Below are 15,387 nucleotides of genomic sequence, written 5' to 3' on the forward strand. Positions count from 1 at the left end.
ACAGAATTTAATGGTTTGATCAGAAACCACAAAACAGTTTCTTTACAATCGACATGGATATACGAAACTAGCAATTATAGTACGCTGAAATGACTGAAACAACTGCATTTCTGGCGGGAAGGCTTTGACATACGGGAACTTAGAAGTAAAGTCAATTAATTGAAGTAAGGAGAAACTTGAATGCAATCAAAACGATTTCTACCTTGAACCATCCAAAAAACCATTAAAAGAAACACACTATAGTATATAGAAGTTGAAATATCTTGACCTAAAGTACAACGCTTAATTCAAGGGCCAAAGAAATTGAACTTTAGCCAAACGGAAGAAGTTTCCCTTGTGACAGGGGACGTGTCACACATGCATTTTCTTGTTGCGGAGGTATCACGTGATTATGCGTTGAACGGCGTCCAAGGAGCAAAGGAAGTTCCAAACGAGCGACGAGAACCAACCATGTGCTTCCGCTCTTAGTTTCCGGCCTTTTTTGCAGCCTGTAAACTTTAGATGGCTCGGTTTATTTTCTCGTAGTATTTTCCAGGACATTTTGGATCATTTCAGGGATCAAAGCTTCAAGGTATGTGTAATCCAGTCGTAATTTCCAGAGTAACCGAGGAGAAGTTTGAAGGGAAAATTCTCGCTTCCGTGTTGTTGTTCTTTTCCTTCGAGTGGCGGTTGTCATATTATGTTATTCAGTTTGTGTTTGAGGCAAATAGATCGATTCGAAAGTTTATTTAACTGAGTATCAACTCCGTCATTTTTTGAGCTAAGATTCTGCAAGTTCTCCGCGCAAATTGGAGTTTTGTGCACCGGTAGTTTGGCTGTTGTGGACGCGTTTCTATTTTTGCATAAATTAGGAACTCCGGATGTGAAAACGTTGGTTGGCGTGTGTTTTCTACATCGTCGTCCAATCCACCCAGCCTTGCACCTGTCGATTTATACCTTGACTCAAATATCTTCTCTTGTGAATTTCAATATGTTTTATCCTTTTCGCGGATAGTCTGGGCTGCTGTCTGTAGAAATTCGTACTTGTGAAGTCAGCGTGAAAGATGTGTATTTACTCGATCGATCATCTCCGATTCCAAATTTCGTCTTTCTCATTAGTTAATATGATATGGATAACTTTGAAACAAAACCCAAATAGAATCTTTCTGTCATGTTAAAATCTTTTGGTTGGATCTAAGTATTATATTGTCTACTTGTTTATCGTATCTAGTGTAAATTTTGTTTGGTGTTGATGTACACTGTACGGAGCCAAGATGGCGGAGTTGACTTCCGGACAATCAGAAAAGTTAGCAATCTTCAATTTTTTTTTAAGTGTACAGATGGTCTTAGGAGTATGGGTCCGTTGTGATTTTCGTTAAGATGAAAATCTAATTTTCCTAAATATGAACTGAAAAACATTCGTTTGAAATAGGAGAATTATGATAGCATTGTATGTATGGTTACATGTTATTTACTTGTAAACTTTAGAATGTATTTATTTTACCTATTATTCCTACAATTTTTGGATAAATTTGTTGCTCTGCAGTTTCTTATTGCGGCTCTTTGTACCTCTGAATTTTATTTAAAAACTAATAAAACGGTTTTCGTGTACGGCATTACTTAAATTTTGATTAAAGACAACACCTCACATGTATGTCTCGTCTAATTCCTTCTCAAACTAAGCGAGACTTATTTATTATGTAAACAATGCCACCATGTAATTTTAGTCTCATTTTTTGTAGTATAATTTTTAACAAAAAAAGTTATTGAAAGTTACACATCCCTTGGCCAGCCCTTTGTTGTATTTTTAATATTTTAGTTAAGTTTTCTCCATGAAAAACTTGTATAGTAAAAAGTCCTAATACTTGCACACAAAAAATCTGGTGGTTAGTCGCAGTTTGTTTTGTGATATCACAGTATACATCTTGTTTTCTTAAATGCACATATCACCGGCCACAGTCCATTTCCCTCAGGGTAAACTGCTAGAGGTTGTAAAGAAGATGATTAGAACCAATCTTTATCATTTTCTTTTGGCCAGTCTACTGGTTAACATTCCACCTCACAGATACATCCTGCTTCAAACATCAACGCAATGTGACAAATTTCCTATCTCTGCTATTCCAATCATTTGAACCTTCCCCAATTCTGCAGCTATTCTGATTTCTGGCAAAAGTCATTTTACTGGACTCATTGGGGACTGGGAAATGTTTAAAACATCTTTCGATATCTTTGAAACATTCTCAGTATAATCTTCAGACCTGTTCTGATATGTGGGGTCCTGTTTGAAAATCCAGGTGACACTCTCAGATTTCATGCCCATGGACAGGAAAAAGTTGATGGGTATACTACATTGCACATATTACCACTTGACTTTAGTCATACCTGCACCTGCACTCACCAAATAATAAAACCTGGGAATATCATGGCAATACTTTGGACCTAAATTATGGAACAGCCTCCCGAACTCAATTAGATCCTTGGCAAACTATACGGCTTTTAAAAATGTACTTAGTGACTTTGACATCAGCTGCCTTATCTAAACTTATAATTTTTTTCATTTTCTAATCTTACTTATGCATAGTTTTTATCTGTACAATTTATATACATTTTTATATTCTTATACATTCTCACATATTTTAGAGTAGTTATATATTCTTAGATAGTTTAGATTAATATTTATAACCAATTGTGTGTACATACACTTTTACTTTGTTATTTTGTTTTCTTGGCGCACCTGTAAACTAGCTGGTGCATCCTGTAGACTCTGCTTATCAAGTCTATGGGACACATGGTTACCACAGCTAAGTGTGTTGTTCAAGTAAAATAAACTGTCTATGTCTAGGTTAAAACTAAATTACTCCAGGTTTGTCTGTCAATACTATGTATATGCAGGAGTGGACTTTTTAAGTTATTCACTCCACTGTACCAATTTGTTCTAGGTTTTCCTGCCATAACATACTGCACATAGCCTGACTTCAGTATGAAAGAGAAGGAAAAGTCGTCACTAGTAGACCTTGGGAAGAGGTTGTTGGAAGCATCTCGTAAAGGACATGCAGAAGAAGTTAGCGTGCTCATGGCATCCGGGGCACCTTTTACCACAGACTGGGTAAGACAATACTATGTTTGAGAAAATTCTATGTTTGAAGTGTAAGGAAATATTTCTCCCTCATGGTGGCCTCCATGGTGTGGAGGAGGTGGTTGTCAGAAAGAGGTTTTTGTTCTTGCATGTATAAAACTGATCAGTAATATTGAGTATTTATATATGTAAATAGCCTTTATAGCTTACTTTACAAGATTACATAGTGGCTAGGCGCTGCAGATCTTTCATTATTCACTTGTACTTAAAAATTATGATTAAATGAGGAACCAAAAAAAAAAGACAATGACACCTTTCAGGGCCAAAGAATTACTGGTGTACAAATAAAGCCAGCTTGTAAAGTTCTTTAAACTGATGCATGGAATGATATATTCACCTTTTGCATTAAGATGATCTGTACTAGCAAATTGTAATTTATTCCCAGCTTTCCCAAGGATGATTTATTAGTTGACTGATACATGTATTCGTAATGTATTTGTTTAGCTTGGTACCTCACCTCTACACTTGGCAGCCCAGCATGGTCACACTCAGACAGCAGAGGTGTTGCTTCGGGCTGGGGTCAGCAGAGATGCCAGGACAAAGGTTACTTGTGATAGTATATAATAATTACTTCCTTCAGACCTTTTACAATACCACAAAATACAAATGAATTCAACTAGCCTTAGAGTAGAACCCATTGTGTATTCTTTGTTTGGCTCTTTGATTACCAGAGAAACCTTTCCTACAGTAGCTAAGGGGTTCACCCACTACAAATATGACAAAATTTGACTAACCAATTTGACTAACCAATTTGTAAACTGGCAACCCGGCATTTTTAACCTAGTGGTTATGTTGGGTTGCCAGAACCCTAATACTTAGCAATATTTTTATATATTTCTATATTAATTAATGAAAAAAGAAAAGGGTAATAAAGAGGATGTGTTGTTGTTAAATCACTGGAAACAGACTTCATAACAAGTCGGAATAAATTTTAGGAATCATTTAGTCTTTGAAGTGTAGGCCAACTTTCAGAATTCTTCAAAAGTCCTGACATCCTCATGAAACCCACCCTGACTTTTCATCCTTGCCTCTCAACAAATGGAGAATACTGGCAGGTGTATCCAATCCAACTCCCAGTATCAATTGACTGGCTGTGAGAACAAGTTTTCCCATCTGGTTTGATCATCTTGAGGGAAGTTTTCTTATAAAGACGTTCAGTTCAAAACCTTTTGCTCGTGTGTAAACCGCAATTAATTGCTGAAAACAATAATGATATCCCTGTACTACTACAAAACTACTATTAATAGCTGTAATAAAACATCTTTGATTCAGAGTGTTTTAGGGGGGGGGGGGGGGGGTGTCATTAAGGAATTCAAAGTGCCTGATGATGATCCAAGGCTCAAGTACAGAATATATATATCATAATATTGGATGGGTAAAGAAGCAATCTGATTTGTTGATTTCACTTATTTACCCAGGCTCTGAGAACTAACTGTGCATGTACATGTCATTGTCTAATTGATTTATAAATTCCAGCAATTGTTAATCAGATTTTAATCCCATTATGGTGTTGTCCAGAAGTTGAATTACCTGAAGTATCACACTACACTTGAAAGTAATTTTAATTTGACTGATTATTTTTTCCTAGGTGGACAGAACACCTTTGCACATGGCTGCACAACATGGTCACACAAATGTGGTAGAGCTGCTTATTTCCTCTGGAGCCTGTGCCAACAACACTGACATGGTGAGCACTTGACATCACTAAAGTGTGTGTTACTTTGAACTGAAGGTTTTCCAAATACTGTAGAATTTTTCTTGGAAGTTTTTGACAGCAATTTGTCACCATAACTCTATATTTTAGAAGGATACTAGACTGTAAATATGTTTAATACATGTAGTTGACAGATGTTCTTTCTTTACTTGACTCTAGTTGAACATGACTCCTCTTCACTGGGCCTGTGAACACAACCACGTTGACATTGTCAAGATTCTTCTCAGAGCAGGAGCCAAGATAGATATCAAGAGCAAGGTAAGGTTTCAAAACAATGGAAAGTCAAGCTGGACTTGTACGAGTTCCTTTGTTTTGGAAGTCCCACTGTGTAACTTGTGACCCAGCATAATTAATTCTGTACCATGTGACCGGATCGTGCAAAGGGCCTATTGGTACTAGCAATTGTCTCTTTCAAATGAAAAATATGAGAACAGTGCTGTGCCTCACTTAGGTCTTCAAATAAGTGGCAAATTCTCCTTCAAAACAGTCTTGACTTAAGACTGGTTTTCACTTGTGATGGAGTCATACAATAGTTGGCAGGCTTCGTAATAAGTAGAGCAGAGCAACATGATCTAGGAGAATCAAACTGATGGAGTCAGAAGCAATTACCGATTCCACCTATGACTCTGTCACTTTATACATGTTTGGGCTAGTGAAAAAATACATTCAAAAGATGGAAAGATATGGACAAAGCCACTTACTGTTAGCAGTACTCCAATTACAAGCAAAGCCACCTGCATGTTCATGTACTCCCAAACCTTTTGATGACCCTGGATAAGTCACGCCATTCCATCCCAAACTGGAGTTTCTTGGCACGTTTTTACAAGAAACACTTATTAGTTTGGGCCACTTTGTTGAATGTCGGTAACTTAGAAAGTTCAGTCATCCAGAAGTGTAGTATTGACATCACTGTTCATGTTTTTTGATATTCAGTTTGGCAAGACACCCGTTGATATTGCAAGAGCTAAGGGCTACACTGAAGTGTTGACAGTGTTATCATCAGATCAGGTCAGTTGAGACTGAAAAATTCCCAAACTGGTTCACCACTCATGCGAGCTCATAGAGATGAAAATTTTTTTAAACAGCTAGCAATCAGTAACTTAACTTATTGTTTCAGAGAATTTCCCAGTTCAATAAGAGATTTATTGCATGAATATGTGTGACTGACGATGATTTTTTGAAAAAATCCCACAGTCACAGATTAGAACAACATGGTCATTTCTCAATTGACAACTTCCCTAATGGGGCTCTTCAGGGCCATTGGAAACAAACAATGAAACAAATAATGTGAACATAACATGTTTAAAAATCCCAACTGACTAGAGGTAGACCAGTTGACCATTTACAATGAATCTCTTACATGCATGCCAGTCTACGAGTTGGTGCTCCCAATTCCTTTCTCCTTGTGGCAACCATAGTTTTAGATTTGCAGTTGTCAATGCTGCATATAGTTAAATAAATTTCGAGTGAGATGATACTTTTGGCATTAAATTTAGTGCATGTGACAAGAACTGAAATCATATTGCTGAAAGTTCTGTGCCGGCTACTACAAATTGTTCTCAACCTACCTCAAATTTTTGGGAGAACCCTTCACATGCTATTGCTGCACAATAAAGTACAGCATAAGTTGGAACTGGAATTGCATTTACTCAAAGTGGGTAGATTTTGAAGTTGGATCATCTCTCTGCTTGTTTTCCTTGTTTATGTAGAGAAAGGGTGATATTTTAACACTTCCTGCCTTTGCATTAGAGCTCACAGTGTGATCAAGCTTTCTGTTAAACAATAGTTTTTGTTGTTAAGTAATCATGTGATTTTAAATTTTGTTTTAATTACTCTTTCATAAGGATCAAGATTTAACACTAACAAAGACTCCAAAGAGACAAGGTAGGATAATATTACAAATTAAATTAATTTACTTTTTATACCTTCCTCTCTTCCATGAAGTGTATGACATCCATTCTCCTCCAGGTCTGTCCTGACTATGGGCTTGGTGTTATACAACACTTATTAATAATAAGTAATTTCATCAGACAGCATTAAACTCATTTAACTACCCTAGGTGCATAAAATCTTGCAGCAGTCTTCATGTCAACAACCACCAATGCCTTGCATAAGATGCATCCAGGCTGGATAGTGCAAAATACTGCTCTTGAATCATTACTACAGAGTTTTCAATAAGGGCCAGGCATCAGGCAAAATTGACCAACTGTGGCCTCGGACAATTTTGCCTGCCTGATTTGACCATCTAGAGAAACTATTTTTCTCATAAAGAAGTCAGTTCAAGAGGTTTTGCCTGCCTGTTAGGACCGATTGCCTTCCTTCTAACTTTAATGATTGAACCCCTGTCACTACTGGCAATAATTGCAGAGCATAGTTGTGAACCAGGTTAGACCTCTTGTAAGGAAAAATCTGTTAGCAATCTATGCAAATACTTTCGAGATTCTAGTGAGTTATGTAATTATAATTATACAATTGTTATTTTTGTATAGCTGATCGTAACAACCTTTCATTGAACTCGATGAAGAAAAGACAAAGAACCAAAAAGTTTCCCATGACAGCTGGGTCCTGGACTGGCCCAGAAGGCCCTACAGGTAAGATCTGTACCGTCACTTCTGGAGTTTCTTTGTAGCAGTACATATGTGTACAAGTAATACTCAGAGCTACATGCACATGTTATAAATTAAGCCAAGCCTATTAAACAGCCTTGGCCCTGTGTTTGAATGTGTGCAAAGGTGTTCTGTCACTGAGTGTTACAAAGCATCACAGACTGCAGCTACTCCCTGGTTTGCAATACTAGTTTGCTTTTTTTTTCTTGAGTGACAAATTTGCCAACTGCTGTGCTTAACAAAATTCCCAATTTTGAATGTTTCTCCATACGTCTATTTGTAATGTTACAATTGGTGCATGATCATGATGTGGGTGTCCAATTACAGATATCCAATTAAAAGTTAAAATTACATTTCAATTTAATGGTAACTGTGATTGGACACCTACACCATTCAAACAGTTAATTGGTTAAACCTAAGTGGTGTTTCTCTATTTCCCAATTGTTTGTAAAACTTATGACAAATGGTACTAAATGAATTTTGTTTCTTCACTTGAGAGAAAATCTTCAAACCTTCTTGATCGCAAATCGCAAATTTCAAATTGCCTCAAGCTAAGAACTTGTCCAATTGTGAAACCACTTGGAATGCCTGATTACTTCTATTTGGTCCAGTTACAGTACTGTCACAAATCAGTGTTGAAACTTGAACCCCAAAACATAATACATGTATTTATTTAAGGCTCATTTATCACAGAAAATGGTAAGTCACGTAGAAAGGCAACTACACCAGGAACAGTGCCAAAGTCTGCAGTTGGTGGAGGAAGACGAGTGTCAGCACCTCCCCAGTTTCCTAATGCAGGTACTAAGTAAATGCTGCTGAATGCAATTTATTGGAGTTAATAACAACAAGGAGCACTTGTCTTGCATGTACCTTTACAGCCAGTGGGATGTAGATACTGCACATGCACCAGGATTCCATGTGCTCTTAGACTAAACTGCACTGTAGCAGTTTGCTTTTAGGGAACATTTTCATTAGTGTTTATGTAGTGTTTTCTTGAGTAAGGGGGCTATTCTCATAGCATTTCCCTCTTCCCTCCCTCTCTCTCCATTATTTTATCAGTGTGGCAGGTGCCTATTTTCTCACCTCTGCAAGGGGGCTCATGGCTTGGTTGCCAGGATTTGCCAGGAGCCGGCTGCTATGGGTGGAAGCTTCTAGACATCTCAGTCACTCAACCTCCATTTTGTGGGGTAGTTTGGTAATAAAATTTATCACCAAACTGTGCATAATTAATGAACATAAAGTTATAGTATAGCTGCTAAAGGTGTTTTTGTAAGGACTGGCCAATCACAACAAATTCAAATACTCAAATACAGTGTAATGCAGAAACAATTTTAATGAGGCACTACATGTAACTTACAAATAAATGTGCATTTTGGAAGTGACTGTGCAGGCTCTTATACATGTACTGGTTGTAATGTTCACTTTGACACTGAATTGACAATTGGTTGTTCTCTATGTTTCCCAGGTTCACCATCCCTGCGAAGTCCGACTGAGAACTCTATTGCCTCCCTTGTGTCTGCAGCAGCCATAGTAAAAGCTAAATCTGAAAGTGAAGGAGAGTGTCACATGTCAACTGGTAAGCGGACAATTCATGCTCTTCCAGGTGCAGACTGTTCCAAGATAATCTGACCTGACATTGACCTGACATGTTACAAAACAATCCTTAAGTGTTCCGTTTGTCATTGCAGCTTTTTAAGTGGGTCAAAGTCCCCCTCCCCTTTTTTATCAAAGAGTGTAAAGCCCTATAAATGCCTGAAAAATATCACCTTTTAACCATTTTTAGGTAAGAAAATAAGCATCTTAAACCCTCCATTTTCTAGTCAAACTTAAGATCTGCAACTGTTTCTAGTTTAAAATGTACCTAGAATAATTTTATACTCTACTATGTAGTTGACCAAACTATGGGTAAGGTGGTAGGAAATTTGTCCAAAACCTTTATTATATATTAATGCTTGTGTAGAGCTTCCCCTTTTTGCATCAAATACAACACTGTATGTGTTTGCTATTGTGCAATAGTTTTCACTGTTTTATATACCTTCTTTGTTTTCTTCATTATTTTCTGTAGTTTTGTCTGAGGGCAAAAGCACTTCAAGTACTACTAAACCTCAAGATTCCAGTGTTCTGGACACACTGGCAACTCTTGCTACAGCTACCTTAAGCCACAGTACATCTGCAACATCCACGACACCTCCACAGCAAGTTACAGCCATGGCTGGCAGACCCATCGGTATTGCACCACTCACCCTTCCACCAACGACGCCCACCTTTACCACTCCACTGACTCCTTCAAGTCTTTTCCCCATGCCATCCCCGCTAGCTGCACTCTCTGCCCTGTCTTCATTATCGTCACCTGCTCAAACCTCACCCCTGCCACTGTCATTCTCAATGCCAGTGATGACGCCTCAGCAAGTGGCTTCAACAGGAGCGCAGCTGATGCCTCTGATGCAAACTGGTGCACCCTTCTTCTCCAATGCAGCTGGTATGTCAATACAGCAAGCGCCATCTCCAGTGACAACTGCGGGAGATGTACATGTGCCTATATCAACAAGCGCAGCAAGTGCGGGTGTTACCATTGCAGGAGCAGATTCTGGTGCAGTGAAGAGTGGAACCTTTGGCACTTCAGGCACACACTCTCTTAACACAGCTGCACAAACAATGCTTCCACAGACCATTGTGGCTCCTTTCCAGCTACCAAGTGGATCAGGTCAGTCGCAGCTCCAGACACAGCTTGCATTAAGTCAGATGCTTGCTCCGATGCAAAGCGTACAGCCTTCAGTTGTGCTCGAGCTAAATGCAACAACAACCAAGGATGGAATAGGTGAGGAAGATGATGAAGTTCATTAACCTCTTGTTCCTCATTACAATGCAAATCAGAATACCCAAGGAAAAAAGTATTTCCATACGTTATCAATTGTACCAAATACGTAAACACTAGGTAAGTAATCTGTGCACCAAGCAAATGTATGGGAACTAGGCAAGATAATTTTCCAATTGAGACGATACAAATTGTTCTTAATACTGATACGTGTACTGTACCGGATTTCCATTCCATCACTCAGTCTCTACACGTCTTCTTGTTTTATAACTTTGCGACAAGGCCACTAGCTTACCACTAATAGTTACCATCAAACCTCGTAATTTGAAATAGCGATTAGTAAATGTACGTCAACAGAACCATTTCATCGTGATTTTCATTACCTGCCTGATCAATCGAGTGTAAATCTTCCATGTCAGTGATTCAAAAATTATTTCATTTCTTTGTTATAGCTCACGTGAAAGTTGACCAGAATCAAGCAGCGGAGTTGTTAAAAAGCCAAAACCAGTCACAGGTATGTAAAGATTTGAAACGATTAGAATAGATTTACTGGATTAACATCATTCGTGTTGGCATTGTAATTTCTATGTTAGCATGTGCATGAGGTTATGTAGGTGGCCCTGCTCCCTGTGGTTGTCTTAGTGGTAAGAGTGCTCACTTTCCAGTAATGTGGCTCAAGTTTGAGTGGTGTCCTAAACCCGGCATCATATGATTGCTTCTCGTCCTTGCTCTAAGGGGTTTTTTCCAGGCTCTCCGGCGGTTTTCCACTCTCCACAAAAACCAACGGTTCTAAATTTATTTTCGATCTGGATACTGTGCCACTCCGTAGATTTGCTATATATGTTTAATGTTTTATTTACATGTATTTTATCGTTGTCACACCCATTCAGGAAGTAGCACACACCCAGCTCCAGCAAGATGGCAGTGAAACAAAACAAGATGACATCAATGGACAGAATATTCCAGGAACACAGGAACTGTTTATAACGCTTCAGGTTCCAGCAGGATTGCAGCATGTTCAGCCGCAGCTGTTGACAGATCCAAGCTTTGCACTTCAACAGGTGCAGCTTGTTCAACAAGTGGCTGCGCAGGACTCCCAACAGGTACATTTTTGAGATCACAGGCTGTCAGCATGTGAGCATTCTGCCTTGTCTCGTGCGGATTGTTGAGCGAAAGGCGAGCGAGAAAACTAGCTGCGTAAAAGTGCTTTTGAATGCTTGCTCCACTATCCACTCGTGAGAGAAATGACCAGTTTGCAGTCTACTTATCGAGACCACAGGGCAAAACGATTTTGCGCGTTTTGGTTTCTGGTTTCACTAATGGCATGTCGCTGAAGTGCACTTTTAAGCATACTTTTTGCAACTCCTCGTCTAACTTAATTACTGGCTTGACGCATAGATTAAAGGCAGCGAGACGTTGATCCTGATGAGGCTCAAAGGCGTTTTCCACTGCTGTTGACCAAAGTTGTTCGCAGCCAGTTCTTATAGGATGTTATAACATGGTGTATCAATTATGTCATAGTTGGCAATTTTCGTTAGTCTGGTCTGCTGGTCAACTGACTGCTGTACAATGTATTCATATTGCGAGGTTTAAAATAGTGTTTGTTGTTTGAACATAGCAAACATCTGGAGCAGCTCAGCCACAGCAGAACCCGGTCACCGTTGTTCAGCAACACGATGCTAGTGCGCAGACTACACAGGAGCAAACTGCTGGCTCAACTGCACCGCAGGCCCCGATTGTTCAGTTGCAGCTTCCTCAGGAACAGTTAAACTTGGCGCAGTTGATGCAAAGCGTCGGCCATGGAGCGTTGCCGCTGACGTTTTCTACTCTCACTCCACAACAGATACAGCTCTTAGCGAGTGAGTAAACTTCATCCTCCATGCTACATACCAGTTACATGTTGTATGCAACGCTTTCGAGTGGTATAGCATGGAATGTCCCACGAGTCATTTGTATTTTCATGGTCTACACTCGAGCCTTAAGGCGAGTGTGTAGACCAGGAAAAAAAACTATTGACAAGTGGGATATTCCGCGGTATCACACGAGAGAGCACTGCATAACTATATTATACCATGCCATGGAAAATACAATGGCCAACACAATCAATGCGGCATACACGCTGCGCATGATGGGAAGGTTGGATGTTATACCGTCTAATATACAACGGCTTTCCTGTATTCTGTGGCTGTATTTTCTATGGGATGGTATGAATGCATGTATTACAACGCCCATGTCACACGTCTGTGCCGCTGACTGACTGGCAAAAAGAAATTCAGAACTTACGTGGGAAATTTCCAAGTTGTTTCCATAAAGGGTTTTCTACCGATACAGTTTTTTTTCCAGCTGCTGGTTACCTCCAATATTATTACTTAACCCGGAGTTTGTATTTGCTTTAGATACTCAGCTGCAAATGCCTCAGCTTAGTCAGAACTCACAACAGCAGCGTCAACAACAGCAACAACAACAACAACAACAACAGCAAGCCACAGGATCACAACAGCAACAGCAGCAGCAGCAACAACAACATCAAAACATCACTCAACAATTACTGGCTCAATCAGTGCCACAAAGGACTCTGTTACCCCAGAATTACGTGGCTCAGCTTGGCCAGGTGACAAGCTATGATTACTGTTAGTCTTATGGGGTACAGGGAGTAGCCCTTGTCCTCGCAGAACGTCTTAACCGGTGTGAACCAGTTTGTTGTTTTCCTTAAAGAAAAACACATTTCATAGATGCAATCATGAACACTCACACATTGCCTCTCATTTACTGTTGACTGGCGCGTAGTTTTTGTGCTGCTGTGAATTACGGTACCTACCTAGTGCTACCGTTTCCCTGCAACTGACTTTTTACCTGCTGTCAATTATGATTATATGGTCTTAGGTGTCCTGCGGGGCACGATGAGGTATGAGATGAATTATGATTCTGGCCGCTCAGTGAAAACTGACAAATGATTGGGGGCGAATGAATTTCTGCGAGGCTTCGTTCTAAAATTGAGGCAAGGTACTCGGCGTGTATCATAAGGCATTGGATTGACAGGTTTTTTTTTGTTTTTTTTTTTGTCATTTTATCTTCAGAGTCCTGTCCAAACAACAGTCGATGTTCAGCAGCAGCAGTCGCAACAACAGTCTTTAATTGGTCCTCAAGTTTTACTGCAAGTCCAAGAAGACCTTCGGAAGCTGCTGGAACATCGGCAGGCAGAGGAAGACAAAATCAGAAAGGAGTTGGAAGGGAAGGTTCACGCTCTTCAACGAGACAGCGACAAATATCGCACGGAGCTCGAGCATGCGCAGAAGGAAGCGGAAAACTACCGGGGGCGATTAGAGGTAGAACGGAAAGAAAATTCCAGGCTCCATCAGTTATATGAAGCTGCTGCTAAACAGCCGGCCGCATCAGACAGCACTGAGGATAGGAATAGCTCTACCGCCAAAACTGACAGCAATACTTTAATTTAAAGCGTGTTGTTCTGTTTTTAAAACGTAGTGTTATTTAGTGAGTGAACACATCCGGCCTTAAAAATTGTCTCACTATGAAAAATTTAACAAGTGCATGAAAATTTTCAGTCGTGTGCTCTTTGGAGTTAGATTAGTAGTATAGTGTGAGAAAAATAAGAGGGAAAAAAGAAACACATGAAAAACGGGGAAAAATTTGAAGGGGCCTTAACCCTTTTATCCTTTTCAGTAAGCCTTTAAATCAGGACTCAGGGATAATTAAGTCATAATAGAATGTTTTCACTCACGTGGGGGGCCAGCAGCCATACAAATGTATTGGAACAAAAGGAAATCTTTACGTGAGAAAAGAGTTTCAACTCTGGGACACCAAGATGGCCGCCGATTCCAATATGGCTGCCGTCACGTCATATGAAAACACTCTATAACTCTCGGAGACTAAATTTGACTCGACTTTTATACCCTTTACACGTGCTGAGCATGTTGAGGTTTGTTAAATGCATGCTGCATCGTACAGTTAAAAAATGTCAATGGATTTTACGTTATTTTTCATTGCAAGTTGCAAGGATATAATATATCAATCATTGGTGGTTAAGCATTCCTCAGTATGGGAGGCAAAAGAAGTACTATTTTCAGCGGGAATTGGCTGAGCAAGCGTTCATTCCGACGGGGATGTTGCTAAGTAACATGACGTGGCGACAAACTGACGGAAAACCTTTCGGATTATGCATCCTCTCTGATTGGGTGAAAGTAATCGAAAGTTGTTCGGGTTCTTCAACGACGATTTGCCGAGAACGGTTCTTAATCACTAAACTGATATTGTAAAGAATGTATATAGTCCATTCGCGGAAGACAAAGTACATTCATGTATATTGTTTCGGTAAGTTATTTGGTATAGTATTTGTCGTCAGTATTAATATACGCAGTTTATTTGTACGGTATGCAGCGAGATAACTACTTTAATGTGTTCGTTATTTTCAAAGCATCGCAGAGCCAATATTTCATTCATTTGTTAACAAAACAACAATTTGCGTTATTTTTTTTTATCTCTAAGTTATGTCTACTCAGGTTCTGTACAGAATGAAATATGTTTTGATTCAGCTGTCGTTATCTCGAATACCCGAGAGAGGCAATAATTATCCAGGCCTGCGATAAATATAAAAGAACTGTCGGAAAATGTGATTGTACCGGTCGAACCTTTGCTTGTGAAGTTCATCTAAGTGTTAGACACGGCCATGTTACTACCTTTAGAACTTTTAGTTAACAAGAGAATATCGAGTTTATTATTTTTTCTGAACTTTGTTATTTCTGACATGCTCTGACCTAGCAGAGTAAAATCCCGCCTTTCCGGACTCGAGTACCATTTGTAGGTTTTTGTGACATCGTCTTCATTTCTTGATTGACTAGATGGAATTACTCCGATTTGGCAGTTAGACGGTTATTTGAAAGTCGACCTGTAAACTAGCTTTAACTGGGAATTTAAAAATCACAGGGTTGTTTTTAGACGTAGTAAATAAAATACTTGTAAATACGTGGGGCACACTTAGGTAATACATATCGCTCTAGTGTGATTTTAATGATGGAAAATACATTGTTTTGTGCTATTGCCACAACATCTCTACCATTGATTGTCATGATTTTCAAAGTTAATAAAGGAGAAACAAGATTAAATCTGGTTTAAACGTTAT

At 39.2% G+C, this 15,387-nt stretch overlaps 1 protein-coding gene across 1 annotated transcript; it reads left to right on the forward strand.

Annotated features, from left to right (window-relative positions):
- Positions 1-334: 334 nt before the first annotated feature.
- Positions 335-15,372, forward strand: LOC145479595 (uncharacterized). Its single transcript, XM_081458001.1, has 16 exons — positions 335-571; positions 2,919-3,085; positions 3,560-3,658; positions 4,704-4,802; positions 4,989-5,087; positions 5,763-5,837; positions 6,674-6,713; positions 7,319-7,420; positions 8,129-8,233; positions 8,901-9,011; positions 9,501-10,253; positions 10,703-10,764; positions 11,141-11,353; positions 11,869-12,109; positions 12,647-12,861; positions 13,328-15,372. Exons 2-16 carry the CDS (start codon positions 2,960-2,962, stop codon positions 13,703-13,705), a joined length of 2,718 nt encoding a protein of 905 aa, XP_081314127.1. The 5' UTR covers positions 335-571; positions 2,919-2,959; the 3' UTR covers positions 13,706-15,372.
- Positions 15,373-15,387: the final 15 nt, after the last annotated feature.

Source organism: Orbicella franksi, chromosome 2 (assembly GCF_964199315.1).
Source record: "Orbicella franksi chromosome 2, jaOrbFran1.1, whole genome shotgun sequence".
Lineage (NCBI taxonomy): Eukaryota > Metazoa > Cnidaria > Anthozoa > Scleractinia > Merulinidae > Orbicella > Orbicella franksi.

What these genes read in the sequence shown, in the direction of transcription:
- LOC145479595 (XM_081458001.1), top strand. Translation starts at nt 2,960, where the DNA reads ATGAAAGAGAAGGAAAAGTCGTCACTAGTAGACCTTGGGAAGAGGTTG. An exon ending in GCAGAGATGCCAGGACAAAG is followed by an intron (nt 3,659 to 4,703) that starts GTTACTTGTGAT and finishes ATTTTTTCCTAG; the next exon opens with GTGGACAGAACACCTTTGCA. An exon ending in AACAACCAAGGATGGAATAG is followed by an intron (nt 10,254 to 10,702) that starts GTGAGGAAGATG and finishes TCTTTGTTATAG; the next exon opens with CTCACGTGAAAGTTGACCAG.